At 54.1% G+C, this 24,517-nt stretch overlaps 1 protein-coding gene across 1 annotated transcript; it reads right to left on the reverse strand.

Annotated features, from left to right (window-relative positions):
- Positions 1 to 20,243: 20,243 nt before the first annotated feature.
- Positions 20,244 to 21,410, reverse strand: LOC136384917 (proline-rich protein HaeIII subfamily 1-like). The gene has a single exon (XM_066355565.1). It carries the CDS (start codon positions 21,408 to 21,410, stop codon positions 20,244 to 20,246), a length of 1,167 nt encoding a protein of 388 aa, XP_066211662.1.
- Between the last annotated feature and the right edge of the window lie 3,107 nt (positions 21,411 to 24,517).

A 24,517-nucleotide genomic window follows, 5' to 3' on the forward strand; every position in this document is an offset into this window, starting at 1 on the left:
AGGGGTCCCCAAACTACGGCCCGCGGGCCACATGTGGCCCCCTGAGGCCATTTATCCGGCCCCCACGGCACTTCCGGAAGGGGCATCTCTTTCATTGGTGGTCAGTGAAAAGCGCAGCGTTGCTCACATACAGTACTACTTCCGATGACACGGGACGCACGCATCACGGCTCCGGAAACGTGTCATATCACTTGTTACGGCTAGCAGTGACAAATATGGAACCGGACATTGACCATCTCATTAGCCAAAAGCAGGCCCCTAGTTCCTATTGAAATACTGGTCAGTTTGTTGATTTAAATTTACTTGTTCTTTATTTTAAATATTGTATTTGTTCCCATTTTGTTTTTTTACTTTAAAATAAGATATGTGCAGTGTGCTTAGGGATTTGTTCATAGTTTTTTTTATAGTCCGGCCCTCCAACAGTCTGAGGGACAGTGAACTGGCCCCCTGTGTAAAAAGTTTGGGGACCCCTGATCTATAGTTTCCTCCTCATTAATGTGGAATAATTGACTTTAATCACCTCTATCGCTAGACATGTGGGTGAACTTTCACTGGTCACCCTTTTAAATGACCCCAATTTAATATTGTCCAAGAAGTGGCATTACTAGGTCAAAGTCTATGAATCTTTTTTTTTTTTTAACAACCAGCACAAAATATATTGCTGATTTCCATAATCCAATTATCCGAGGAGTTTAATATATATTTCCTTAGGTTTGTTCATTTGTTTTTAGAGCCTTTCTCTGTAGGTGGCCCCTTTTGTAATTCACTTCAAAATAACTTTTTTGGATGTAGAGAAGGGGTAAATTTTAATATGTATGATCTGTCCGTGGCCATACCCTGCTGACGTAACCCTGTGCTCGCCAGTGAAGCCTCCTTCCTCCCTCCCTCCCTCCCTCCCTCCCTTCCTTCCTTCCCTCCCTCCCTCCTTCCCTCCTTCCCTCTCTTTCTTTCTTTCTTTCTTTCTTTCTTTCTTTCTTTCTTTCTTTCTTTCTTTCTTTCTTTCTTTCTTTCTTTCTTTTTTTCTTTCTTTCCTTCTCTCTCTCTCTCTCTCTCTCTCTCTCTCCTTCCTTCCTTCCTTCCTTCCTTCTTCCTTTTTTCCTTCTTTCTGTCTGCATCTTGGATGAAACCACCCTATATGGGTTAAGTTTTAAAAAATTATTAACAGAAAGGGAAAAAAAAGGCTTATAGAAGTTTTAATCAACCTAAGGAATAAACTCAGAATGCTCTCAAATAGATTGGGGGTTTTGTGTGTTTGGGGTGGCGTTTATTTTTATTTAATTGCCTTTTTGAAGGTAGTTTTATGTTTATGGACATATTGGGCAGAGCTCCATCGTAGCCTCCCCACCTCCTTTTCTGAGCACGTTCCATCAGCATGGCCCCCTGTGCGCCTGGCGCATCCTGGGCTCTGGTTCATCGTGCAGCAGGAACTTTCCTTGGGCGTTTGCTTCCTGCTTTTTACTACAGTGGTTCTCACATCTGGCTTGCCACCTAAGCTCCTGCGGGTCTGAGCTGTTCTGGACTGTCCCCTGAGTCGTGGAGGCTGTCGGAGCACCGGCCCCCATAGAGAAGAGGACGTGAAGGGGGGAGGAGCCAGGGCGCTTGCCGCCAGGAAGCCGGCTTTCTTATGGAAGGAATGACTGCAGATTGAGGGCCTGTCATGGGCTCTCACAAAGTCTCAGGGGCCCCGCCCCTATGCCCCGCCCGCCCACCCCTACGCTCCGCCCCCTGGGCTGTTACCTGTGGGATGGATGTTCCTGTGGGTATAGCTGGTGGCCTGCTGTCAAAGCGGCCTTCCGAATGTGAGGAAGTGCTGGTCTCTCCATGCCACTTAGGTGATCACCATGCTGCTGTGTCAAATTAACATACCCAAGACTGCATCGTTGTCTTCGCGGCTTTATCCCCAGAATCTGTGAAGGCATCTGTCCTATACTAAGATTTCCATAAGGAATTGTCGAATGAAGGCTATGCTGATGCCATGTGTCCCCAGAAGAGTAACCTGGGTTGGACAGGAGGGGCGTCACTCCCGCCTGGCAGGTGGCTCGGCCAGCCTCACACCCCTCGGGTCCTCACCGGCCGGAGCCCAGCAGGACTCTTACCTTCGGAATACGTGAGACTAGATGTCTCGGTGAGAAGGACAAGGCCAGTTGAGGTCAAACATGGATCTGGTGCCTGTGAAGGGGCCGATAAAGCAACACGGTGACTGACAAAACTCAGGCCTTCCCCGGGGAACGAATGAGGTAGGGTCTGAGGTTGGCTCTTCAGTTGAATTTGTATGGAAGCTGAAACAGGTACATTCACCTATTAAATCAAACTTAGATGTTTGTCTTCATGTAGTGTTTATTTGTACCTTTCTGTGCATGTAACTACTTAGACATTTTCAAACCTACAGGACCCATCTCATCCATAACCCGTCATACCCAACCTGCCTTCTGCTGTCCACGCCACTAAGTGGGTGTGCATGTAAATACTGAAGTCCGAGTGTCACGTGCAGAGGAAGAGGGGGCTGGGTGACACGTGGTGACATTGATCCCTTTGCAGTTGTGGTACATGGTGGCTGGGACACCATGCCTACAGCCTCACCACCCCTGTCCGCCGGGATGAACCCACACCTCCACGCCTGAGTGGGCACACGGGCACCCTTTTCCTCTTGCATCCTCCTTCCTCGGCCTCCACCACCGGTTTCTCCCATCTTTCCTGCTTCTCCTGCTTCTCTGCCCAGTCCCCAGTCCCCAGTCCCCGAGCCACCTCTCCTCCTGGCTCCCTGCTCATCCAGGAATGAGGTCCTGTGGTGGCTCCACAGGGACAAGGCTGATGTACCTGAGGTTGCTCAGACCTCGTGTCCAGCTGAAAACATCCTCTGGGTGGCCTTCTGCACCCGGCCATGGTGACAGGGCTCCTGGGCTTTGATGTCCCTACATCAGGGGGATGTCCCGGAAGGTCATCTCCTCACTGGCGCTGTCCCCCCTTCCAGGGGTGGGGTCCCAGGAGTGTTCTGCTGAGCACCTGACACCTCCTTACCCGGGAGTCTTTAGGAATCAGGTGGAGGTCTGCATGTGCCCGGGATCGGGACTCAATGCTTGTGTCACGCGTTCGTGGTGGTGGCCGGAAAGAAATGGAATCGTCTCCCTGGCCGGTTGGCTCAGTGGTGGAGCGTCAGCCTGGTGTGCAGAACTCCTGGGTTTGATTCCCGGCCAGGGCACACAGGAGAGGCGCCCATCTGCCTCTCCACCCCTCCCCCTCTCCTTCCTCTCTGTCTCTCTCTTCCCCTCCCGCAGCCAAGGCTCCATTGGAGCAAAGATGACCCAGGCGCTGGGGATGGCTCCTTGGCCTCTGCCCCAGACGCTGGAGTGGCTCTGGTCGCGACGAGCGACGCCCCGGAGGGGCAGAGCATCGCCCCCTGGTGGGCGTGCCAGGTGGATCCCGGTTGGGTGCATGTGGGAGTCTGTCTAACTGTCTCTCCCTGTTTCCAGCTTCAGAAAAATACAAAAAAAAAAAAAAAAAATTAAAAAAAAAAAGAAATGGGGAGTGAGGAGGGGAAAATGCAGGGGGCACAGCTTGGAGGCACGTTTCGAGGGGGGGCGGCTGCCCGTGTGGTGCGAACCTACCCGGAAATGGATGGTGCAGGAAATCAGAGGAAACCTCGCCATGTGCTACAATGTAACTGCTCTTCACAGTCCCAGGAAGAAAGCCTTCCCTGCAGATTTATTTTACACTTTAGAGCTTCTGCAGCTAAGTATATTTCTTCAGCTGTGAGACCAAACTGAGAGAGGCCTGAGAACAAGTAGTAAAAAAACAAAAACAACACAGATTTATTTGGGTTTCATAAGCACTTGGAACTGATCTTGGTGTTTAACAGGAAAAAAAAAAATTGAATAAACAAAAAAGAGAAAAAAAAGAGAAACATCTACATTCATTTGCATCATTTTTTTCAGATTCGTCATTAGTTTCATGTCTGTTTGGTGGTTAAACCTGCTCTCTCTCGGTCACTGTTTACCCCGGAGCGAGCATACACCTGCGGGCAGAGAGCAGATGCTAAATATATGGTTGCTGAACAAAATAAGAAGTCTGCTCTGTGATCTAGTCACATGTTCAGGGGTGGAATTGACCTGCTTCCCTTGCCCGACAGCTGTTTCTGTAGCACTTTTCTAACGGGAAAATGCTTGTAAGTTCTCATGGACAAGATGGGCTTCCCGGGGGCCACGCCAAGGAGCGGAAAGATGGAGGGATCCAACTACAAGCTCTCTTCCTTCCTCCCTCCTCTCCCTCCTTCCTTTCTCTCCCCACTTCTAGTGAGACCACCAGGGGCGGGCGTGGTGGCCACGTCCTCATGTCCTACCCTGTAGGTCCTTGTGGCTGAGCTCACCACGATCCAGGTGTCACCAGCCTTAAGCGGGATGCGGGGACACACCTGCCTTCTCCACACCAGGGTTCTGGCCTGACCAGGGCTCAGGCCAGCTTCCCCGGGAAACTTGGGGGGATCTCGGTCCCAGGAGGGGGGCAGACCCACCCACCATGGTGGCTGGGGGGCGACAGCCAAAGTCTGTCCTGGAACCTCGTCCCTTGGTGCTCATCTAAGGACACTACATGTCCCCCGCTCCAGCACAGGCTCAGCTCGCCGTGGGCTCTCCGCAGATTGTGGGTGTTCTTCCTCCTGAGCCCAGGACCCCTTTCCTGTGGCTGTAATGAATGCAACAGCAAAAATCAGCCATCAAAAGAGTTCCAGCTGCACCCACTCAAGTGCTCTGGCAGGGTGCAGGGAAGGGAACCATCTGCTCTTGTTGCCATGACAATTGAGAGAGAGAGAGAGAGAAGTTGATTCTGCTCACCTGGGCGGTGGGCAGGCTACCAGCTGAAGTCCCTGATGGTGGCCTCCTCCCCATTCAAGGGAGAGCACAGAGCCTTAGCCCTGCACACCCCTCCATGCCTACCCACTGTGTTCCCATGGCTACAGCCGCTGCACCAGCATATTCCCTGACCTTTCTCTCCATCATCAGGCTGACCGACCAGAGCCAACCACGGGACGGATTTACAGACCCCTCAGGGCGCCTTCAGTGGGGAAGTGGGCTGTGGTCCACAGGTGGTGTTTTCTTGGGGCCGGGGGAGCATGGTCACTATGCAGGTCCCTTTGTGGACTGCACAGGTGGATCGACACCCTTTGCTGGACCCTCTTCAGGGCATGTGCAGGGCTGTTACTGCACCTCAGGCTACGACGCACCCCCTGCTGGCTCCCGGCTCCCTGCTCCCAGCTCCATCTGCCCACGGAGCCCACACATCCTGCCCGCCCTCCTCACGAGCATGAGAGGGAGGCATTCTTACAGGCTGTAAATCATCTAGCATGTCTGCAGGAGAGTCAACACTGAATCTAGGGATGGGCGAGTGGGTGGATGGATGGAGGGAGGGAAGGTGGGTGAGTGGTGGGTGGAGGGAGGGAGGGAGGGAGGGAGGTTATAGGGAGAGAAGGGAGAGAGGTTTTCCTCCAGCCCTTTCCTGATTTGAAGAAGGTTCCTGAGCACGAAGGGGACCGTGGCCTATTGGTGTTGGTGTGCTAAACGCTCCCTGGAAATTAAACAGTCCTCACCCTCACAGCACCTTTCATTCACTTAAAAGAAAGAAAGGTTCATGGTCTTCTATTCATCTTTCTCCCCCCCTGCCATTTGCCAACACTCTGCAGACTGGTTTTCTGTCCCACCTGTCTTCAGGAGAGTCACCTAGGGCACCCCCTTCCCGTCAGCACAGTTCACCACGCCATGAATGCTGTCAGCGTCTCCCAGCCGCGGCCTGGGCTACAGACACAGCGCTCATGCCGGGGCCCTTTCACTTCCACGACCATCATACTCACGAGGGATATCAGCGGGGGTTCCAGCAGTGACCCTTCCCACACAGTCTGCGCTGCTCTGTGAGACACCAGAGCGACCAGGATTGTCCCCAGTCCTGACCCCAAGAATAGCTCGTGAGGAAGTCAGGCCTGAGATGTTTTACTCAAGAGCCAGTGGGGCACAGATGGATTCAGCTGTGCCCAGGAGGAACCCTGCCTGGTGACAGCCCTGTCTCTGGTTTGTCATGCGCAGGGAACCCCGTGTGCCCCTCTGTGGTGACACAGCTCAGCACCTGTCTCCATCCTTGGAGCATCTATCTCTTGTTTCTATGTAGAGATGTGGGGGTGGAACCAGGCCCACGATGGGTTGTGACACCCTCTGAACCCCTCTATTCTTCCCTTCACCATCAACCAGGCAAGCACCTCCACCCCTTTGTGCTTCCACAATCCAGGTGGGGATGGATGACCTCACCCAGCTGGGTTTCTCGGGGACAGGCATAACAGAAGTCTTCTCCATTCCCTGATGCGTTTATGAATATGGACCTCTGGATTGAAAGGTGATGATGAATCCATGTGTACCAAGCCCCACACGGACCAGAATGGGGCATCTCTTAGGAGGCCCTACACTGCACGTAAAAGAAACATACGATACAAAATGTAGTAATAATATCTTCAATTGTAAGAACATCAACTCAACAAGAAGTCTGGCGGTACCAGGTCCCGTGTTTGCTTGGTGACTTATTCTGTCCTCTGACTCCGCTGTGCTCGTCATGTTATTCCCCTGTGAAGCCTGTCACGTCACGGTCCCCAAACAGCTGCAGCAGCTCCAGCCATCACACCTCCATCCAAAACTAATAAAATGGAATTGGAAAAGGGCCATCCAGTGACAGTTCTCAACTATATAAAGGAAGTGGATCTTTCTGAAAAGCAGTCAGGACCTCATACTTTGCATTAAAAAAAAATTTTTTTTTGTCTTAAAATGGATCGTAGATCTAAGTAGACAATGGAAAGTGACAAAGCTTTTAGAAAGAAATAGAAGAGAAATTCTTCTTGACCCGTTGTTAGGGAAAGACTTACTAGGCATGATACCAAAGGCATGATTAATAAAAATACATTAATAAAAAGAGCTTCGTTAAAACTAAAAACGTTTGCTCTCTGAAAGACCATGTTAAAAGAGTGAAAAAAAATAAAGCCAACCCAAAGGAGACATTTTCAGGTCTTGTCTGACGAGACTTGTATTTAGAGCATGAGAGAGCTCTGTGAATACAATCATAATAACAATACATCAAGCCATCCGGCTAGCACCACGGCTGGAGGCTCAAACAGTCACAGCCGCCCCTGCCTTAGATAATTGGATGGCAAACAAGAACACGAAGAGATGTGTCCTTCACAAGTGCTGCTGGGCGTGCGGCACAGCTGGGGTGCTCAGACACGGCGGGGGCGGGAGGGGGGATGAGGAAGGGTCAGCCCATTCTGAGAATCCCGCGGTGGCATCCTGGTGACGCCAGGAGACAGACGTGCCTGTGCGACTCAGCCGTAACTCCTCGGTATCTATCCCGGAGAGATGAAGGCTACGTTCAGACGGAAACTCACTCACAGCTGTTTGTAGCAGCTGCATTTTTATCGCCTCCAACTGGAGACAACCCAAGTGCTCTTCAAGGGGGGGGGGGGGTCAGCGAAGGTGGAGCTGTGTGACGGCGTCCTGTTCGGCCATGGGAGGAGTAGCGACGGATGCACACCACCGCTCGCGTGGACCTCAGTGGCATGGACCTTAAGGGCATCGGGCTGAGTGACGACAGCCAGTGTCCGGTGGTTCCATACCAACGAGTCCACTGTTGTGATTTCCTCATGGTGAGCTGGTGACTGCCAGGGGTGAGCATGCAGGCATGTCCATGTGGCGCTGCAGACCGGAAACGTTCACGGAGACACCCGGGGACCCTCCAGCCCACCTCTGTGTCCTGGGAGCTTTATGTTAAAGGCAGGCTGCTGAGAACTGATGGAGAACTAGGCACCACGAGTCTGCGTTCTGACAGAGGCCCGACTCCCCAGCAAGAGCAAGGGCAAGGCCACTGCCTTAAACGAGCCAGACAGATAAACCCTCAATACCCACGGAACCCGGAAGGAGGAATCAGCCACTTTGGGCGAATGCCAGAGGATTCTCTTGATTTTCAGGATGACAACAGACGTCAGGGGACTTCAGCAGATTGAAGCCTCCCGCGTGAGGTCCCGCGCAGCCCTGCTCCTCAGCCCCACCTCCCACACCGGCTCCAGAGCAGCCGCAGGGCTCCCGAGGGTGGGGGCTGACTTCTGAGCGGGAAGGGCTGGGGGCGCTGACCCAAGGCACACGGTCAGCTTCCCGAGCAGACCCGACCAGACCCGTGAGGCGGGCTGTGCAGACTGAGAGAGCCGGGTCGCGCCCCCCAGCTCAGAGTCACGTTAACGCGTTTCTGTGTGTCAGAAGCAGCTGACACCGAGATGCGAGAGACAGACTCTCAGAGACGTTAGAGGAACATTTAGGAGAGTTTCTTTGACTCTGGGGAAGAAAAGGACTTCCCAAATAGGCAGACAGAACAAAACTCAGGCAAGAAGAGGCTGATGAATGTGGCAACATCAAAAGTCGACATTTCCGACAGTAGATAATTCCATAAACGGAGCAGAAGCACACAGCACAGGCAGAGAAGGAATTACCAATGTGTGAAATCAAGGTCTGAGGCAAAGAAGGGCTGCTAATCCATTTTTTTAAAAAGGGCAAAACCCGACAGACAACACGTAAGTTATTGATGAGCAACCGTGAGCCACCGGAAACACACTCTGCGTCTTGGGGCCTCACGGGTAACGGGAAAATGCACCCTGAGACAAGAAGCCACCGGCCGGGCGCGGTGAATGAATGACAGGAAGGCGTGCCAGGGGTCAGGCAGGGCAGTCATTATGCTGCCACGTGTGAGGGCCATCTAGCCAGAACTGGTCAAGTTGCAGACGCCATCAAAGGCGTATTTCTGAGCAAATACCCTTCCGGGGGAAAAAAAAACCCACATACACACATGGGGATGCACACTGGCCCATGTGTTGTGATGTGAAGAGCGGCGAACAATTGAGTTTTTGTGAATAAGAAAACGGACGGGTGAATCATGGTGAGTGTTCCTCATTCCGTGCTCCCTGGCCCTGAGGGCGGGTCCCCGTGGCAGCACCCAGTGAGGAGTGCGTGCGGTTACTGCGGGCAGAGTCCCCTTCGAGGTGAGGGCCGCTCTGTGCTGGTCGGGCAGGACCACAGACAGAGCTGTTTGTCGCCATGGGGCGTCTCCTGCTTCACTGTCCAAACCCGACGCTTCAGAGAGAGAAGAGGAACGGGCATCATCATTACAGGGGCAGGTGGGCATGAAAGTATCCCCGTAGGACGGGACATGTGGTGGCCACAGCCTGGCCCCAGGTGTTGGGGGGTGAAGGCAGTGATGGACGTGTGGCTCCTGCCATCAGGATCTGAGGACGGTCTCGTGAGCCCCCCCACAGCGCAGGTGGTGAGGTGGGCTGGGCTGCGGCAGCCTGGGAACCCAGCCAAGATGCGTTGCTCAGAAACACTGCCGTCAACATCGCTCTCTTTACAGTTTATTGCCCTTAAAATCTGAAAGGAGAAATCTATTGATAGCTCCAATTTACTCTCTTACCTACACAGACTCCCGGTTCTGAGCACTTGACTCTCAAATCAGATTATACGGCGTGTCTCTCCAAATGGTGACTGATTTGTCTGCGCAGACAATCAAGGCTGCTCAGAAGACCAGGTGCGTTGCAGCCTCCGCCCCTGGGTTTCCACAGAGCAGCGTGCGGGGTGGCAGGCCTCCTGGAATCCAATCCGAGTGGAGGGCAGCGGGCATAGAGTTGAGGACCCCTGGCTCCGGGCCCATAAAAACACTGCAGCCATGAACACGTGGGGCACTGAACTGACCCTAGGAAGGAACAGCCATGGAGACCAGTGACTGGCCCGGTGTGGGGAGCCGTGAACTGGCCACACGCGGGGCAGAGCACACTGGACCCATGTGGGATGCCCATGTGGTCAGGTGTTTGGTTTTGCACCAAAACCCCACCTGTGTGTTATATGTAAATTATCTGTATAACACCACAGCCAGGAGGTTGGAATAGCTCCAGTAGATCACTGTGAAACGCGTGGCCCCAGCAGGTGCCAGGCATCGTCCTGTCTGAGACCCCCACGTCCTCTCTCCAACAACCCAGATCGGCTGGACATCCCCTCAGAGGCACGTTCTGCCCTCCAGGATGCTGCCGTCCACCCAGCCCCTTCCCGGAGGGCTCACTCCACACTGTTCAGGCATTTCCATCCAGGACCGGGGGCCTCAGAGAGGAGGGGCTCCCTGTGGGAGAGCTGACATGGCAGGGAGACACCATTTCATCCAGGGACCACACTCAGGACATGTGTCCCACACCCCACAACAGGGGTGCGGGCCCCTGGCTGTGGATGGCTCCCAGAAGGGGAGGTGGAGATGCCTGGGTCCCGTCGGGGCCACCACTCTAGGATTCTCTGCTCTGATCACACAGGGGCAGCTGGCCTCCAACGCTCTTCCTTCAAGTGTCCCGGACTCAGGCTGCAGATGCCACTGGGACTCAGTGTCCTAGCGGACAAGTGCGTACCTGTGACTTTGGGGACGCAGTGCCTGGCCAGGCGGAGAGGACTGGACACAGGTCTCCCTGGGAACTCGTGTCAGGCCTCCTCCCAGCGGGACGCCCACGCGCAGGAGCAGGGGGGCGGGGGAGGTTGCCAGCTCCCAGGTGTCGCTCTAAGTGAAAATGAAGCGTTCCCTCCCGAGTCCGGTTCCCAGTCTCAGTAACACTGCGGGACAGTCGTGGTGGGAATGCACTCGTGTGATAAACATGAAGCCACTGACATTGGGAAAATGACAGAGCAGCCGTTGAGTCCTCTCACCGAGAGCAGCAGGCGTGGGCGGAGACGACAGAGTGTGGGAGGCTGGCCGGTGCCTCGGTACCTGGCGCACAGGGCGGGAGGGCAGGGCCGGCTCTGCCCAGACCCACTGTCCCTGGCTGTCCGTCGGCACCGCTAAGGCACGGGAACCGCGGCTGGTGGCAGTGCCCAGCGTGGCGCTGAGGGACACACCCTGCACCCTTAGTCCATTGTTTCAGGAGGCAAGCGGTCAGCACAGTTGCAGGGAAGACAAACTGGGATGGGCAGTGACCCTGGGGCACCATCTTTCCCCCTTGGGAGGGGGACAGAACTCCTTTTTGCTTAAGTGATGGGAACTTCTTATAAATGAAACCTAATTCACAACCCGGCTGCCAAAAAACAAATTTTTTTGTATTTTTCTGAAGTGAGCAGCAGGGAGGCAGACAGACAGACTCCTGCATGCGTCCGACCAGGATCCACCCAGCATGCCAACCAGGGGCTGTTGCTCTGTTGCAACCAGAGCCATTCTAGCACCTGAGGTGGAGGCCAGGAAGCCGTCCTCAGCACCAGGGCCAACTTTGCTCCAATGGAGCCTTGGCTGTGGGAGGGGAAGAGAGAGACAGAGAGGAAGGAGAGGGGGAGGGGTGGAGAAGCAGATGGACGCTTCTCCTGTGTGCTCTGGCTGGGAATCGAACCTGGGACTTCCACACACCGGGCCGATGCTCTACCGCTGAGCCAACTGGCCAGGGTTGACAAATATTTTTTTTAAATCAAAAACTGAAGCAAGAGCTAACAGTAAACCAGGGGGCAGGCTTCTGGGCTGTGGCTTTCACGACCTTCATGAATGATGCTCTTCCTGGAAGGGGTCTGGGCTCGGACCGCAGGCCTCTGGGGCCTCACCTCATTCGAGCTGGGAGGCGGGAAAGCAGACCCGGACGCTGACCTTAACCCCCTTGCTTTGTGTCCAACCCTGTCTGCATTCATCTCCTTTAAGAATGTTCACGGCCTGGCCTGGGGCGGTGCCGTGGATGAGAGCATCGACCTGCAACGTTGAGGCTGCCGGTTGGAAACCCTCGGCCTGCTGGGTCAAGGCACATACCAGAAGCAACTATGAGCTGATGCTTCCTGCTCCTCCCCCTCCCTTCTCTTTCTCTCTCCTCTCTCTAAAGTAATCATAATAAAATAATAATAATAATAAGTGAGAGGCACTATAGTTTTGAACCATTGTTTAGAGGATTGGAATGTAGAACCCGTTGGGAGAAATAAAAGCGGTCACACACCTGTGGACACCAGGGTGGTAATGAGCCTAAACGCAGAGGGTCTGGCCCCCGGGGGGGGGGTCACAGAATAGACACCTGAGCCCTGCAGCGCACAGCCCCCTCGGTCAGAGGGGCCCACAGAGCATGCTCATTTCACGGCACCTGCCTGACGTCTGAGCTTCTCCCCGAGGCCAGATTAGAGCGTGGGAATGCAGGGAATGTTGATTGAGGTCTATTTGAGTAGGGGAGGGAGTTGAAAACTGAGAGAGCCCTTGGACAGCCGGACTGACGAGAGGAAGGTGAGAGCTGGTTCTGGGAGGCCAGAGAACATGGCTTTTGAATGCCATGATTTGATTTGGCCTGGGGGGGGGGGGGGGAGAATGTCCTCCCGTCACAGAAAGGATGAGGGTACTCAGTCATTTCGTGTGATTTCATATGGGGAATTTGTAAGACTAAAAATGAGTAATATTTTTTATTAATACAACATTAGACAGAAGATGAGGGGAAAACAAGAAAACAACAAAATTAGAAAGTCAGAGGAAAAGCAATGAACACCGTTTTATAAGGTGATGACATTTTTGGAAAGTCAGGAACGCGGACTGTGTATTAGGAAAATTATTCAGAAGGGGAATCTATTGCTTAGTATTTAGGAGAATTAAAGATATCAGGGTTAGTCAGTAAAATCAATAGTTGCTTTTAGTAAAAGTAGTAGACATGATACTGGTAAATCAAAACAAAAAAATAAGAAAAAAATTTAAAACATTTAAATCACACACACACACAGAGGCAGAAACGTCTCCTGCCCTGTGACTCCGAGTTGAGACGACCCCAGTGCGCAGTGTCTGCTGGGCCACACAGAGGCACCATCTCGGCTCTATCGTTCGATTCCTAATAATGATGAAAAAGACTGCGTATGTGCAGTGAGCTGTCTTGCGTGCGTCCGCAGAACTCAGAAAATGTATGTGCAATGCCGGATAAATATTTAATCCGGAGAGTTGTGGGGTTTTGCTGCTTTTGTGTCTGTAGTTGTTCTCTTGCAGATTTGATCTTAAAATGAGGCTGACAAATAGGGGACCGGCTGAAAAACCTAGGGGGTCCGGCTTCGGAGCAGGCTCCGTGTAAAGACCTACAGGGTGGGGCTGGTCTTCCCCAAGTGTCCTGACCTCAGGCCTCTTCTTTCAGCCTGACTGCTCCCTGCTCCACGCCTTAGGCCAGCCTGGCCTTCCTGGCACCTGTCCTGCTGTGAGGAGGTCAGAGAGCATCCCTGGGAAGTGGTGGTCAAGGTTTACAGGTAGCAATGAGCAGGTAGATGCCCACAGGTCCCTGGCTGCTGACCCACCAATGGCAAAGGTGAACCGTGACAGGCTGGTGTCACCCCGTGCCAGGCCGTGGTCTCGCGGACGCTGGTCTGCCGGGGGGTGGAGTGAGGGGTGTAGTGAGCTGGCCTCCCATCTGGCCCCTGGGTCCTTCATCTCTGACCTTGACCCCTGTACTCCTCCTATGCAGGTCTCTCTGCCTGCCTGTCACTTTTCTCAGACCTGCTCCGGCGATGGCGGGCACTGACCACGGCCAGAATTTTCTAAACAAACCAAACTGGATGCTTAGAATTAAAATCTACACACTTCCCTCTTACACGAGCTTGTTGGATCTCAGTAACAGCCTTCTAAGATATTGCTAGTGTTACCCTATTTTTCCTGAAAAGAGCCTGTTCTCAAATATATACAATATTTATAGATGGTATCCTGCTGGCCAAAGATGAAACACGTGTCCTCTGGTTTCTGACCGGAGGACACGTCTCCCAGAAATTCATGTACATTTATTTGCCGTCTCCAAGCGGCTTGCTAACTGAACCGCCAACCCCTCTGTACTCAAATTATTCCCTCTCCCCCCCGCCCCCGCCCCGAGCTAAGGCGCCTTGAATCCTCCCGTTTCCAAATCACTTGTATTGACAGCTGGATACATGAAGAAATAAGTACTATTTCTAGGGAGAAAATTAATTTTGAAAATAATTAAAGATGATTAGCTCCCTTCTTGACTACAAAGGAGGTTTACCTGCCCCAGAATGTCATCCTCAGGGCTCGACATGCCACTTCAGGGTCCAGAAAACTAGAGGAGACTAATTCTAATTAAAGGAATAAAATTAAAAAAAAAAATCTTTTTCAGAGTCACTATTGATGGTCTGTGAGAGATGATTATGTCAAGCCTTCTCTTTCCTTGTGCACAGCTGACAATTCTAATAGAAGGAAGAAGAAGAAGGCTTTGTCCTTGAAGCTTAGAGACTCTTTGAATAGAAAGCGCCCCCCCCCCTCCCTGCAACATTCATAACTGGCACAGAGTGAGATGGAGGATCGGGCCGGACCTATTTTAGGGCAAGAGAAGAACTCTGGCTTCAGAACCCATTGTCGGCTGGCCCAGGAACCAGCAACGTGCTGCAGAATCACTTGGAACCGTTATAGAAGGGTTAGAAAAGAAACCTGGCCTTAACCTTGTTCTTAAGGTGAGGAAAACATTGTTAGAGAGGCCGCAGTATTTCTGGTTGGAGCAGCAGCGCTTCCTGAGCCAGAACCTCTGTGCGCAGGGCTGACGTTCCTTTGGGTCACACACACAGCCGGCCCTGGATCCCTCCCCGGTTCCTGATGACTGACCCTTCCGGGAGGCCGTTCTTGTTGCTGTCCGTTCACGGGGCTGAAGCTCTGCTCTTTCTGCAGCTTTAAGGACAGAAGACCACCCACAGCTTGGTTCTGAGGGTCCTCAGGAGAGCAGGGCAGCTGCAGGGGCACAGCCCCCCCTCTGGGTGTCCCAGAGGCCAGGAGCTCTCTTACCCTACACCCCCATCGACACCCCCATCGAAACCCCATCCATGGTGGTCCTGAAAACTTCAACTTGTAGACTAAACAGAGACAAACGTGAGTGGGGAGCTCTGCCTTCCATCCACACAGCGCTACTTGAACTCTTAGAATTCCGTTGTGTAAATGGACCACAGCTTCTTTTTTATCCACTCATCTACGGATGGGCACTTGGGCCGCTTCCAAATCTTGGCTATTGTAAATAATGCTGCAATAAACCTAGGGGGTGCAAATATTCTTTCGAATTAGTTTTGGGTTTCTTCAGATAAATTCCCAGAAGTGGTACTGCAGGAAAATGGGTGGAGGTCAGATGCTGCCCTGAGACAAGGCTTTGGCATGGACTTTGGAAGGCCAAGTCCTGCGGGGGCAGAATGCTGCCCAGCGAGCACTGCTAAGATTGTTTAAAGGAAACAGCTGATCCCAGTGGCATTTTCCCTACATACCTGAAAGGCACTAGTTAATCATCCTTCTCTGCACCTGAATCCATGCGCTGCTAATCTGACCCAGGCTCTGCTAATTTGCCCGATGAGTAAAGAATCATAAATACGACGAAGCTGCAGAGATCTGGGCTCTCAGTCCTAGAGCCTGGGAGACCCTGTTCCCATCTCTTCTCTGTGTTATGTCTTGTGTGTGTTTTTCTTAAGTCCTGCAGCGCCTTCCTCTCGTGCACACCCACTGTCCAGCTGGTCGCGGCATGGTACGACTCAGCCATAAAAAAAGGAGGAAATCTTCCTTCTGCAGCAGCCTGGATGGACCGGGTGTGCATTGTCCTTAGTGAAAGGAGCCAGGCAGAGAAAGACAAGAACCGTGTGATCTGACTCATATGTGGAATCTAATGAACAAAATGAACTAACAAGAAAAATGGAGACAGACTCAGAGATGGAGAGAGAGCAGGCTGATGGCTGTGGGGGGAGGGGGTGGTAAGGGCTGTGAAAGGATTAAAAAAAAAGACAGAAAAAAGAGAAAAAACTCAGGGACAAGAAAAAACAGTATGATGATCGCTAAGGTGACCAATCGTCCTCCTTCAGGGAGGACAGTCCTTCTTTTGTAAGTTCTGTCCTCCCTTGAAAAGTGTCCTCCTACATGTCCTCCTTTTTAATATTAGAAGACTAATCTGTAAATGTCCATATTTGATCGATGCAGAGTCGATCCACTGTGTGTGATGTGACGTATTTGTATCTAAATGAGTATTTTTTCTTACAATGATTATTAAAAGTTAACAGGCATGTAAGCATAAATACAATATAAAATATCACAGATGTTTTTATTGTGCATTTATCACATTATAGTGTATTATATTGTTGCAATGAATAAAATGTTTCTTTCATTTACGATATTGTTTTCTTCAATTTATTTTTGTCCTCCTTTTCATTGTGAAAAAGTTGGTCACCTTACAATTGCCCTTCTCTTCACTTATAAGGATTTACTTTTTTTTTTTTTTTTTACAGAGAGAGAGAGAGAGTCAGAGAGAGGGATAGATAGGGACAGACAGACAGGAACGGAGAGAGATGAGAAGCATCAATCATCAGTTTTTTGTTGTGACACCTTAGTTGTTTATTGATTGCTTTCTCATATGTGCCTAGACCGTGGGCCTTCAGCAGATCGAGTAATCTCTTGATCAAGCCAGCAACCTTGGGTCCAAGCTGGTGAGCTTTGCTCAAACCAGATGAGCCCGTGCTCAAGCTGGCGACCTCGGGGTCTCGAACCTGGGTCCTCCGCATCCCAGTCTGATGCTCTATCCACTGTGCCACTGCCTGGTCAGGCAAGGATTTACTTATTTTTATAATATTAGAAGCACCTGCAAATCCACTATCCCCCCACCCCTATAAAAGATTAGGATCTTGACCAAAACTATAAGACAGGCTCCATTTCGTTCCATTTGAAGTAAACACCTTCCATCTCACATTCATCCTTTCTTCTTTTTCAATATATACACTGTTCCTAAAATTACATGTTTTAATTTCATTATTTTCAACTCTGTAAAAAATAACGGTGTTTTCCTGCCTGTAACCTTTTGGGACTCACTGGTCCCCTGAGCTTTGTGTTGCTAAAGGCTGTCACAGCGGGCGGGGTGGCTACATCTCTTCATGCTGGTTAATTGTCCATTTTACACCAGCGGGCATTTGGCTCCTCTCCAAGGTTCCCTGTTGTCCAGAGTGCCGACTGCCAGCGTGCTAATGTGTGTCTCCAGGTGTTCCCCAGGAAGACTTCCCTTTGGGTATTTATCTAGGAGTGAAATATCTGTGGTGTAGAGCCTGTTTTAGGAGATAATGTCAAACTGTTTTCCAGAGTAATTATACTAATTAAAACCCCCATTAGCAACGGATAGGCGACCCCATGGACCCACCCCCTCTCCACACCTGGTATTGCATCTCCCAGGGGTTGGGCATTGTCTCGCGTGTTTATCGCCCAGAAAGCTTTTTACATCCAGGAGGGGAGTGGTGTGTGTGTGTGTGTGTGTGTGTGTGTGTGTGTGTGTGTGTGTGTGTGTGTGGAGGGGGGTCCTTCCCTAGGGGATCCCACTCTCTCTCTGCCTCTCTCTGGGGACAGAACAGCTCTGACACCCACGTGGATGCCGGGCAGACATCACAGTGTGAGAATAAGAGCTTTCAGCGCGGTCTGAGCCGCGCACAGAGGGGGCACTGCGAGGGGGTCTGCACTAAGCCCTGCGTTAAGGCCTCCTGTTTGAACATGAACAAAACACCCCGGCCTCTCAGGGAACTGAAGGTCAAATTCTCGCGTGAGTGTCCACAAGGAAGTTGGTCCCGGGATTTCACAAGCGCCCGCAGGTGCCGCCGGTGCGTGACCCAGGAGCGTTGGAGGACAGGTGCGCGCTCCAGCACCCCGGCCCTGCCTGCAGAGCGTGCGCAAACTGCTCCACACCCCCAGCCGCCGCTGCCCCACCTCCCACGCCGCCACTGCTCGTCTGGCTGCGAAGAGGACCAGGTGAAACCACGGGAGAGCCAGGGGTCTTGGCAGACAGGAGCTCCCCCCCGCCCAACACCATCACGGCCTTCGGCAACCGGAGCAGAAAGGTTTGCAGGGAGAGCAGCTCATCAGAGGTTCATGCAGCACTTTGTAAACACAGGTTGGGGGTCAATGGAGTGTGTGCAGGCTGGTGACGTGGCTGCCACCCTGCCCTGACCCCTGGGTGGGCCTCTGCGTTAGAGACAGCAGGTGCTCTCCCCTGCAAGGGAGGCCCCCCAGGCAACAGTGGTTTGCTTCGCTGCCCCTGTCCCAGGTCCTGATTCAGTGAGCGCAGGATGTTGGGTCCTGGAGGCCTCGGTGGGGAGTGCAACTCTCTTCCTCCGGAGCATTTACAAATCTGATTTCTCTCCTGTGGTTGGCAACACAAAGCAGACGCCTAACAGCCATAAATATCGAATTAGTTTTTTGTTTTTCTTTTCTGTTCGTGTATCAGAAAACTTTTGATTTAGGTGAGTTATGTTGTGAGCCTGTGCGGGTTCTTTCCAGCGGGTGATAACCATCCCTATTTCGGTGCCTCCAGGTCAACGTACAGGTAATTTAACTTCGTAACTAAATAGCATATTGATTAATGCAAAGAAAACAGTCTTCCTCTGAAGAAGTTCTTATTTCATCCGGTGTGGATGGCCCACACGCAGGGAGTCACCGGTCAGACTGGTGGAGACGGGGCCAGCAGGAGGCATTGCAGCCAAGTGTGTGAACCGATGGGTTTTATACTGTAAAGACCGACTTGTTCTTCCCAGCCAAGAATAATTTGACAACAAATGACAGACACACAGAGTCCCTCTTGCAAACCTGAGACCCACAGAGTGCCGGGAGGCCGGGGTGTGTCAGAACACAGGGCTGTCATTGTCACCTTGTCCTCAAAACCAGGACCCATTGGTGCGATCACGTGGAGAACCTTTTCTAAGAACCAAGATGGGGGGCGGCTCCGAGAAAATTCTACCAGTCTGTTTCTTGGGTGACAACAACTGAAATTTACATCCTTCAGTGCCTCTGTGACCAGGCAAAATGGGAAAGAGGGCTTCCATGTGCATTTTGACCCTATTTGCTTATGTTTCTTCCCATCGTCACCCCCCCCCCCCCCGGTGAATCGCTCTAAGTCCCTTGTAGGTTCTGACTAGAAGCACGTCGGGGCTGGGGAAACCCAGACAGCCGATGTGGGAGGCCCTGGCATGTGGGGGCAGCAGAGATGTGTCCTTGCTCCAGCTGGTACTCACGGTGTGCCCTGCTTACCCGACGACACCTGAGACAGGTGCCCATTCGCTGGACTGCTCAGACAAACAGTATCTGTGAAAGAGCTGCAGCCCTACCTGTGGCCCTCACACTTGACTGTGAGGCCTGAGGATATTTTTGTGCAGAGCTGGGATGCAGAGGGCTGCAGTGTGGTCAGGCTGGCCCAGAGTGTTCGGAGGCACCGGGGAGGAAGAAAAACGCCATTGCTGTAAATCTCTGGGACTCAAGCAGCTCCACAGGTGGTGTGTATGCCTCCGCCAAATGCCACGCCAGGATTCACTGCCTGACAATGTCTGTCTTGTGTCCAATAAGTGGAAACAAGAATGTTTTATTAGGCTTTTTCCTTTTTCTTGCAGAACCAGCAAGGACACAGCTATATAACCAAATTCTGATTAGTGGCTTCATGCCAGGCACAGGCGTCACCCCCTGGACAACACAGACCAAAGCCCCCTTAGGATCATGGAGTCCCTCTTCCCAGGGTGGCAGCCAACCCTCCCCCACCCTGGCCCTATCAGTGTGTTTCCAGTGCAGATGCTCAGAACAGAAAAATGACGTCTCCCCTGCCCTGGCCGGATAGCTCTGTTGGTTAGAGCACCGTCCTGAAGTGCAAAGGTTGCCAGTTCGATCCCTGGTCAGGGCACGTACATTGAGCTATTCTTGTCTCTCTGTCTCTCTCTCCCTGCCTGTCTCTAAATAAAAAGAAAGCAAAGCAAGAAAAAATTCATTAAAAAAAAGACATTTCCCCTCCCTGTCTGCCCACAGGAATGTCTCCAGCTGCTCTGAGTGCTGGGCCCAGGGGCCCCAAGAATGACCGAAGGTGCGACCAGAGTGCCCACTGCAAGCAGCCAGACATCAGAGGCTTCAAAACACTCGAGCCACGCACCACAAAGCCTTGCAGCCCCGGGAATTCAGGGAGGGAAGGCGTCTTCAGTGGGGGAAGGATTCTTTAGGGACTGCGTGTTTCTTAGAGGGGAGCCCTTTGCTGCTGTGTATGAAATAGAGACTGCATCTGCCCCCAAAGGACCAGGGACCGCAGCAGTGATGGCGTCCCGTGGGTGGAGCACAGGGACTGTGATTCATGAGGAAGGGTCCACACGTACGGAAGAGCAGACACCTGCCGTGTGTGGACAGCTAATAACAGAGCTTCAGCTACAGGAAGCAGAAACGAGCTGAGCTGCAGGGAGAGACATGAGTCCTCACATGCTGTCAGCTAGCGGACGTGACAAACATCCCGGGACTGCAGGACACACAGTGAAATGTCCAGCCCCACTGCTGACGCGGGGTGGGTTCTCTGACTCAGATGCCGCGTCTTCCTGGCTCCTCCTCAGAAGCAGGTTTCTCCCTGAGCCCTCAGGTCTTCCCGAACTTCCCAGTGAGCTGCCTGTATCTGAGCCACTGCGACTGGGGCCGTGTGCAGGGCTGGGGCCTCCCGGGGCCGGGTGCAAGGCGGTGTGCAGAGCCGGGGCCTCCTGGGGCCGGGTGCAGGACCGGGGCCGGGTGCAGGGTGGTGTGCAGAGCCGGGGCCTCCTTGGGGCCGAGTGCAGGGCGGGGGCCTCCTGGGGTTGAGTGCAGGGCCGGGGCCTCCCGGAGTTGGGTGCAGGGCGGGGTGCAGAGCCAGGGCCTCCCGGGGCCAGGTGCAGGGCGGGGGCCTCCTGGGGCCAGGTGCAGGGCGGGGGCCTCCCGGGGCCAGGTGCAGGGCGGGGGCCTCCCGGGGCCAGGTGCAGAGCCAGGGCCTCCCGGGGCCAGGTGCAGGGCGGGGGCCTCCCGGGGCCAGGTGCAGGGCGGGGGCCTCCCGGGGCCAGGTGCAGGGCCGGGGCCTCCTGGGGCCGAGTGCAGGGCCTGGGCCTCCTGGAGTTGGGTGCAGGGCGGGGGCCTCCTGGGGCCGGGGCCTCCTGGGGCCGAGTGCAGGGCCTGGGCCTCCTGGAGTTGGGTGCAGGGCGGGGGCCTCCTGGGGCTGGGGCCTCCTGGGGCCGAGTGCAGGGCCTGGGCCTCCTGGAGTTGGGTGCAGGGCGGGGGCCTCCTGGGGCCGGGTGCAGGGCCGGGGCCTCCCGGAGTTGGGTGCAGGGCGGGGGCCTCCTGGGGCCGGGTGCAGGGCCTGGGCCTCCTGGAGTTGGGTGCAGGGCGGGGGCCTCCTGGGGCCGGGTGCAGGGCCGGGGCCTCCCGGAGTTGGGTGCAGAGCCCGGGCCTCCTGGGGCCGAGTGCAGGGTGGGTGCAGGGCCCGGCCGCTGCCAGGCGGGAAGCTGAGCCAGACCTCGGAGCCGCACGTGGCTCTTGCGGACCACGGACAGCACCGCGGAGCCGTGCCTGCCTCCCTCACGCCCGGGGCGGCGCACGCCCGACTGGGAACATTCCAGCCTCGCCATCCCTCCTGGATGCTCAGCACCGAGCCTTCTAACTGCAACGGTGTCACTTGGTTTTTCGACAGAACGACACGTTCCGCAGTGTGCTGTGGGGCGAGACAGAGGTGCGGGTTTGGGAGGAGAGCGGGAGATGGTCTCATTTCCGCCGTTCTGTCCTCATTTTATTTTATTTTATTTGTATTTTTCTGAAGCTGGAAATGGGGAGAGACAGTCAGACAGAATCCTGCATGTGCCTGACTGGGATCCACCTGGCACGCCCACCAGGGGGCGATGCTCTGCCCCTCCGGGGCATTGCTCTGCCGCGACCAGAGCCACTCTAGCGCCTGGGGCAGAGGCCAAGGAGCCATCCCCAGCGCCTGGGCCGTCTTTGCTCCAATGGAGCCTTGGCTGTGGGAGGGGAAGAGAGAGACAGAGAGGAAGGAGGGGGGAGGGGTGGAGAAGCAGATGGGCGCTTCTCCTGTGTGCCCTGGCCGGGAATGGAACCCGGGTCCCCCGCACGCCAGGCTGACGCTCTACCGCTGAGCCAACCGGCCAGGGCCCGTTCTGTCCTCATTTTAAATTTGACAAATGGAGTGCTGAGAGGAACACGGACCCCCACAGAGTTTAAATTACTGACTCGGGTCTTTTGATCCGTTCTTCCTTCACTCATGAGGACGATGCCCTCGCACTCGGAAGCCGGACCTGGTGCTGCGCCAGCTCACATTTAGGAAAGCAATTCCTTAGCGTGCAGAGTCCACGCAGGGCCCCTCCGAGGCCCATTCCAGCCTCAGCGTGATGGAAAAGTCCTCATCTCTACCCAGGGGTCTCATCTCTCTCTCTCTCCAAGTTACTTTTGCTTCCTCTCCCCGTGGCTTTAGGTCACCGAGCAGCCTCCATACCTCCCCAGAGAGCATGGGCAGTGGAGTGGGCTAAATGGTGCCCCCCAAAATGTGTCCATGTCCCATCCCCCTTGACCTGGGAACCCAACCTCATTTGAAATAGGGTCTTTGCAGATGTAAGTTAGGGTCTCAAGATGAAGTCAGCCTGGATTCAGGGGGAAGCCTGAATCAGAGACTGGTATCCCCATAAGAGGAAGGAGAGGGGGATGGATGATGGGGGACCCAGGACAGGAGAAGGCGTGTGGAGACGAAGGCCATGATTGCAGGGATGTGTCTGCAACCCGGGGACGCCGGGGGTGCCGGAGCCTGGAGCAGATGTTCCCGTCAGTGCCTCCGGACGGACCCTGCGCTGCTGACCCTGGCCTCGGAGTGCCGGCCTCGGGAGCTGGGACAGAATGAGTTGAATTAAGCCACTGAGTGTGTGGTCTCTGCCGAAGACTCCAGGGGCCACCCCTGTCCTGCCCACCCAGGTCATGGGGCAGTCCAGCTCTCACTGCTCCTTCTGCACACCCTGGTCCTTGGCTTGTGTCCTGGTTCAATGAGCACCCACTGCCTCAAGCTTGATAAAGGGACGGACCAACCCACCTGTCCCCTTCGTCACCGCCCCTGACGTGGGCACGCATCTGGCCGCCTGCTGGAGGAGCTTCTGCAAACGTCTTTGCCTGAGACCCTGCCCGCCCCCTGCCCCATCCCGGTCGGGGTAGGGAGGAAGTGCCTACAGGGTCCTGGTGATGCTGGCCGGGCGTCCAGGGTTCCAGCCTGGTTCTGTGACCGTGCATGTCGTCCGTGTCCTTGAGTCCAGGGGAAGGGGGCTGGGGGTCTTCCAGCTCTGAAAGGGTGTCCTTTGGCCCTTCCTCAATGTCCCAGGCGCTCCCATCAGGACACGTGTGGAAAGTCCATCCACCGTCAATCACACGACCAGGAGGAGTCGATTGAGCATCAGCTGTGCCTCCGGGCTGTCCTCAGGGAAGCAGAGAGGAGCTGGGAGCTGTCACATCAAGACCCAGGAAGGACAGCCAGCCCAGCGGCACTGCAGGTGGCAGGCGGTGCTGGCGTGGCCCCGTGGACTCATAGTCAGTGTCCATAGTGCCTGAGGCCGTGCTTGCAGGCCAGCCTTCTCCCGGTGAGGACCGCCCTGACCAGAGGCCTGGCCCCGCCTCCAGCGCCAGTGCCCTGCAGGGGAGGTGACACGGCCCTGTATTGTCTAACAAAGGTGTTCAAAGGTCATGCTTGATGCAGTGTGCTGGTGGGGGATTTAGTTGTGAACAGGGCATTTCAGGGTGGCTCCCAAGAAGGGAAGGACATCCGTGCTGGGAGCTGTGACCTGCTGTGGTCCCCCACCCCCATACATGTCCAGCAGATACAGGGACTGATAGAAGGCTCTGCTTCTGGAGTGAGGGCACACCCACTGCCTTTGTCTCCATCCACAGGAAGTGAAACGCCAGGGAGCCATGATGACACGTGTGTGTGTGTGTGTATGTGATGATACCCTTTAACCTCCAGCATCAGCAGCTTTCCGGAGGGGCTTTAAGCAGCTCTGAGCCTTCCAGACCCTGCCCGGCCCAGCACAGACTCAGAGCCCTGCCCTTGAAGACAGGAAGCATGACCTGGAACTTCTTTGACCAATAAGGTTTGAGCAGAAGACATTTCTGGGCAGAACTGTTAAGAGCCTGTGGCCAGTGTGTCCTGTCCCCTCCTCCCACCCGAACAGATGGGAGACAGGCAGCACCTCCCTTGGCCTGTGTCTCAAAGCAAAGATGACCCGGAGTGCCCGCCCACGGACACAGAGAGGGAGGGAGCCGCGAGCGCTCTTCTGAGCCAGAGAGATCCTTCCTGCGACTCGACTCCACCCACCCACCTGCCGGAAGCATCAGCAAACGTCAGTTCTTGAAGCATTGTCCGGCAGACGTGTACAAGGCAACAGAGGCTGCCGAGACTCTGGTCAAACTCGTCTGAAAGAGCGGATTGGTATCTGATTGAAAGCAAGTTTTTAGTTTTAAGTAAGAGTCTTGATTAGTTCGCATTTACAAAGAAAAAGACTCCCCCCCCCCCCAATAAGTACTGGATTTGGAACAAAACCCCTCTTGGATTTTGTGAGCATGGGCAGCCTCCTTGGGAGCTGCAGATGGGTTCTGGGCAGAGTTGTGTTTAACGGTTGCAACCCCTTGACTGTGTGGGACAACTTGGTGAGTGGCTGCACTCAAATGTGCCCTATTTACCAGGCGGTTGAAT

This window comes from Saccopteryx leptura, chromosome 13, assembly GCF_036850995.1.
Source record: "Saccopteryx leptura isolate mSacLep1 chromosome 13, mSacLep1_pri_phased_curated, whole genome shotgun sequence".
NCBI classification, from domain to species: Eukaryota; Metazoa; Chordata; class Mammalia; order Chiroptera; family Emballonuridae; genus Saccopteryx; species Saccopteryx leptura.